The sequence below is a fragment of the Zalophus californianus genome, chromosome 13, assembly GCF_009762305.2.
Source record: "Zalophus californianus isolate mZalCal1 chromosome 13, mZalCal1.pri.v2, whole genome shotgun sequence".
NCBI lineage: Eukaryota > Metazoa > Chordata > Mammalia > Carnivora > Otariidae > Zalophus > Zalophus californianus.
This window is the reverse complement of record NC_045607.1, coordinates 7,738,998-7,744,291: the sequence shown is the minus strand read 5'-3', so window position 1 is coordinate 7,744,291 and position 5,294 is coordinate 7,738,998. Positions and strand designations below refer to the sequence as shown.

General features: G+C 57.7%; 1 protein-coding gene across 2 annotated transcripts; it reads right to left on the bottom strand.

Moving 5' to 3' along the window:
• Nucleotides 1-1,875: 1,875 nt before the first annotated feature.
• Nucleotides 1,876-4,736, bottom strand: DPM2 (dolichyl-phosphate mannosyltransferase subunit 2, regulatory). Of its 2 annotated transcripts, XM_027615736.2 has the most exons (4): nt 4,620-4,736; nt 4,240-4,329; nt 3,360-3,462; nt 1,878-2,561 (listed from the first exon to the last, which is right to left on the bottom strand). In XM_027615736.2, the coding sequence occupies exons 1-4, from the start codon at nt 4,620-4,622 to the stop codon at nt 2,503-2,505; spliced, it is 255 nt and encodes an 84-aa protein (XP_027471537.1). In that variant the 5' UTR covers nt 4,623-4,736; the 3' UTR covers nt 1,878-2,502. The 2 variants fall into 2 exon arrangements, with proteins under 2 accessions (XP_035579536.1, XP_027471537.1); XM_035723643.1 differs by lacking the exon at nt 4,240-4,329 and having other exon boundaries at nt 1,876-2,561; nt 4,620-4,706.
• Nucleotides 4,737-5,294: the final 558 nt, after the last annotated feature.

Sequence of the window (5,294 nt, the reverse complement as noted above, 5' to 3'; positions counted from 1 at the left end):
CCCGTTGAGCAGGGAGCCCGAAATGGAGCTTGATCCCAGGACCCTGGGATCATGACCTGAGCCGAAGGCAGATGCTTAACTGAGCCACCCAGGCGCCCCAGTGTCCCCTCATTCTTGATCACATTACCTTGTTTTATTTTCTTCATCACACTTAACACTGCCAGAAATCATCTTGTTCACTTACTTATTGTATCCCGCCCCCCCCCCCCCCCGCCCCAGGATGGAAGCACCAGGAAGGCAGGAACCGTGCTGGGCTCCCTTCTTGGCTCAGTGTCTGGCACAAACCAGGGTTTCGTAAGCATATGCTGAACTGATGTGAGTAGGACGTGCAAAGGGCCTCAGTGAATCCCAGGAAATGAAAGGCCAGGGCAGCTGGAGTGAGAAGAGAACAAGCATTCAGGTTCTCTTATGTGAATGAGAAAGATGCTCAGATGTTCTTAAAAGGCCATGGTTGTCATGTATAGTCACGTTGGAGAGGCCAGAGTGTGTGTATGGGGGGGGAGGAATCTTAGGGTGAGTTAGCGCAGAGGAGGGAGCCTTTGCATCAGAGAGGTGACTGGTGGGGGGAGGAGAGAAAAGGGGAGAACTGACAGGATTTGGGGTCATGCAGATGGGGGCTAGGAGGAGGAAGTCAAGGTCAGTGATGTGTGCCAGGATTCTGGCGGGGGTTAGGGCCACAGGATGATGCCAGTCATGGAAGAGGCTGGGAGGGGAAACTGGAGAGGGGGAGTCTGAGAATTCAGATCGTGACAGGATGAATTTGAGGAGCCACTATGACATCCGATGGCAGTTAACTGGTGCATGGGCAATACGTCGGGGCTCAGGAGGAGGGCCTGGGTAAGGAGAAGGGTGGGGTGAGGCTTGTGACCAAGTCCCAAGGAGTCCACCGTGTCGCGGCGGAAGTGGAGCGTGGGAGACATAAAGTATGAGAACGAATCCTCACGGACACTGAGAGCAGCTGAGGTGCATCCACGGGGATGTCACAGGCCAACATGGGGTCAACAGGGGGTCTGAGTGGGTGCAGCCCTCCAGGAGTGATGCTGAACACAGTGAAGGTGAGGAGCTGCAGGCAGCGGGCTGGACATCCTTTTGGGAATCTGGCTATTTAGGGGAGAAGGGGAGACCTGGAGGGAATTATTGGGTTGATGGAGGGTCCTTTACGTGGGGGCCTGGGCATGCTCATGACACACCCGGAGGAGCCTGGTGAGAGGCAGGGGCTGTCCCCGTGAGAAGGGGACCATCGGAGACAGGACTGCTATAAGCAGGGGAAGATGGGACAGGTGAGGGCGGGGCAGGTGTGCCTGTAGTCAGCCTCTGTTCTCAGATGAGGGAGACATCTCTGCTAACCGGAGTGAACATCATCCAAGGTGTGACAGAGGCTTAAACTAGGCACTGCGGACGGGACACCCAGCTGCGTGGGGCGGGGGGTGTGTTGGGATTGCGGGAGGGAGACGGGGCTGGGCCTGTGCCAGATCACTCAACCTGACCAGAGGCAGCCCTGCTCTGGTTCCCCAGCTCTCACTGCTCAGAGCCACACTAGGTTGGGCTGTTGGGTACAAGAGATGGACGATGGACTTGGGTTTTGAGGGGACTGGCCCGAGGGTCCCTAAAATACCAGTGCACGCTAGCTGGGCTGGTGCAGGGGAGGCATAGCAGAGGCTGATGTGGTGTGTGGCACGTTGCCAGGCCTCCGCCGACTCCCCATCCGTGAGTTGCACCACGCTGGAACCACATCTGTTTCAGTCCCCACTTTATCCTGGGTCCGGCACAGGGACAATCTGGGAGGCACCTGAGGCACACTGCGCGAACAAGTCTCATGACCTGAGACCAGCCCCTCTCCAGCCCCTGAGCAGCCCAGCCCCCACCCGCTCAGGGACGGCACAGAGACAAACACATCATCAGTGTTTATTGTTCAGCTCTCCCCAAGAGGCCAGCGCTAGGGCTGGCGGGCTGGGTCTCTATGAGAAGCAGTTGGTCTGGGGGCCCACTGTGGCCATCCACTCCCAGGACCCTGAGGCCTGGTGGTAACCCCAGAGCCTGTCAGTTCTCCGCTTAGGCTTTGTGGGGCCCGGGGCTATGTCAGACCCGGGAAAGCTGTCTCCGAGGAGGAGCAGGACATGTGGGGAAAGGTCGCATGATGCCTCGGAACCTACCAGGTCCAACATCAGCAGGTGACAGGAAGGAAACTGAAACAAGAGGGTAGAACCCAGGGGAAAAGGCAACAGGGAGTCTGAAGGTGAGGTAGGGATGACCGGCATCTTTCAGGCCCTGAGCCACAAAGGGGTGAGGGGGAGGTTTCCAGGTAATCCTCCCTCCTGGCTTCTGGAAGGTTGAGCAGGGAAGGAGCAGGCCTGTGTGGTACGTCCCAAACAGCTCCATCCCACGGGGATGTCTGCAGGGCAGCCAGGCTGGAGGGGGCTGCAGTGCCTGGATGGGTCCTATGCACCCCACCTTTGGAGGGGAGGCAGAGGAAGGGCCAGCAGCCTCAGCCCTGCTGGGCCTTCACTGAACCTTTTTGGTCACTTTCTGGTTCTTCAGCATCACGTAGGTAATGAACAGTCCTGGAAATACACAGACCAGAAAAGCCAAGTAAGATCCAGGCTTGGGGCTGCTGGGAGGCCAGAGCAGTGCACAGCGTGGTGGAACGACCCGCACACGGGGCCAAGCACCTGCCCAACCACCCTCCAGGCCAGCATCACCTCCCGGGTCACTCAGCAAGCCACATACCAACCCCCGTGTATTCAACAAACACCAACGGAGTGCCTACACAGGTGAGTGGCTACACTTAGTGTTTTAGATTCCACAGGGCACAAAGCCCGCTCAATTATCCATCTACCCACCCAATCAACCACTGTCCACCCACCCACCTGCTTACTCCGCATCCACCACCCACCCCACCACCCAGTCATCCAAGTGACTCATCCAAACCACTTTCTTGGGCACCGACTCGGTGCCAGGAGCTGAGGACATAATAATAATGATGAACCTACAGTCCCTGGCCCAGAAAAGCCCACACATAAACGCTGGGAGACAGAGAGGGGCAGGGGTCATGAGCCAGTGGGTGACAAGGGGGTGAAAGGTGACTGAAGTGTGAGCAGAGTGATGATGGTAGTGGCAGAGGGAGCAGGAAGAAGGGAGACACCCCATTAGGGCCATCACATTTGAGACCAATGAGTCTGAGGCATGGGGACGAGCAGCCCAGAAGGGTGAACAGGAAAACCCCGGGGGGTAAGCTGGGGGCCAGGGGCCCCAAGCAGGTGTACTGCAAGTGCTAAAGTGTGGAAGCATGTTCAGGGGATGGGAGAGGGTTGTGGGAACCCCCAGACACCCTGCTCAGGGTTGAGGGACTGATGACTTACCCACAAACAGGAGCAGCATGAGGCCGGCAGCCAGAGGGATGGCGACAGCGTAGGCTCGGGGCAGGAAGTACTTGTGGATGACATGCTGGCTGTCGATGAATGGCTAGTATCGAGGACAGAGCTCTGGTGAGCGCTCCTTGCCTGGCCCAGCCCCTCAAGGCCAAACACCGCCCTTCCTCCATCTGAGGGGCTAACCCCAAAGCACCGTGACAGCACCTGCTTTGCTTTAAGATGATGCTAATGTGGGGCGCTCTGGTTTGTTTCCTTCATTCACTTACTGAATAGTTGTTCACTGCACACTTGCCTGATGCCTGCCCTAAGATGGTGCGGGGGACCTGGCAATGAACAGAAGACGAGGGCCTTGCCCTAAGGCACTCACAGCCCTACAGGGGCAAAGGTACAGGAGGAATCCTCAAGTGGGCTCCAAGGTCTTCTTTACTAACATTTTCCTCCAAAGTTCTTTAAGTTTTAGCCCTCCAAACACACTGCACTTCTTAAGCAGTAACCAACAAATTTTCCCACAAGAAAAAAAAAAAACCCTAAAAGCCCTCACAAAATCTACTGGCACTCATCATGCCCGGGAGCCAGCAGGATATCCCAGAAGGACCAGAACTCCAATCAAAGGCAAAAGTGAATCAGTAATAGGGCTTTACAGTGTAGCGTTAAGGGCCCGACCCTTCTTCCTGAGCTTTAGCTTCCTCACTTATAAACTGGGACACCTCCAGCATCCTCATAGTGCTGTTCTGAAGATTTCAGGAGATGAGGGCAGGGAAAGCACCTAGCACAGCGCCTGGTACACAGCAGCTGCTTAAATGATGCGAGGGGTCAGCTTCAAGATGCAGGGGTCGAAGGTGAGACGAGGGGGGCGGAGCACACATACCAAGAGAATCACCCAGGCGGTGTAGTAAGTGAAGATGATCAGGCTAACGGCGACGAGGCCGAGTCCCACCACCTGGTCTGTCCCCGTGGCCTGAAGAAAAGGAGGGCTCAACTGAGGAAGGAACTCCCCATTTAGGTGCACTACTGGCGGGTGGCGTCGCAGAATTATTGCGCTCTTAGCTTCCCATTCACTCAACAGAAGCAGACAGGCCTGACCAGGTATCACTTTCTAGGCTCGGAGAGTGCGGGGCCGCGGGGTTTTCACTAGTACAGTGGGCCCGCGGGACAGCAATCAGGGCTTCGAGTGCCTAAGCCCCGGCTCCCGGGCAGACCCCACCCCCAGACGCACCCCACGCCCCCAGCACTCGGCCCGGAGCTCACCATCTCCCCGGCACTCGCACACCCGAGCTGCAAGCCACCGCAGATCCGGATCCGGGCCCTTCAGGCCCTGGGCCGCAGGGCACGCCGGGAGTCGTAGTCTTTAGGCGGGCCGGGGACTACGTGTCCCTGGACAGGAGGGTGCCACCTCCCCCTTCGCATGCCGGGAAATGTAGTTTCCAAGGGCATCGTGGGTCAGGCTGTTCCCCGACTCTCCCTAAGGAATGGAATCGAGTGGGGGACCCAGACTGGCTGGCACTCGTGCCGTCAGTCCTGCCGAACTCGCCCCAGAAGCAAAAGTCCATCTCCAAACATCCCAGGATCCCAAAGCCAGAGCGGGATGGCGTGGGAGGTCAGAGGTCCCAGGTTTCAGATGGGGAAAATGAGGCTCAGAGAGGGGCGAAGACTTGGAGATCACAATTCGAGTCAGTGGTGAAGCCGAGACCGGAACCCGGGGGCCTTATTTCCTAGTATCGAGGCCCCACCTGGGGTGGGATGACGGGGCGGGGGTGGGGTGGGGTGGCCCAGGTCCCCAGGGATGGGAGGATTCCCACTGGCTGTGAGGGGAGCGCCCCCTTACCATCGCCTGGCTTCCTAGGCGACCCTTCCTGGGTGTCCTCTCTTCACTGCAGGTATGAGGAGGTCAGGGTGACCCTCCCTTTCCTCACCATCTGCCTT

Excerpts from the sequence above, each read along its gene's own strand:
- DPM2 (XM_027615736.2), bottom strand. Across the intron at positions 3,463-4,239 it reads CCGCCTGGGTGATTCTCTTG|CCATTCATCGACAGCCAGCA; the intron begins GTATGTGTGCTC and ends CCTCGATACTAG. Across the intron at positions 2,562-3,359 it reads CATGCTGCTCCTGTTTGTGG|GACTGTTCATTACCTACGTG; the intron begins GTAAGTCATCAG and ends GTGTATTTCCAG.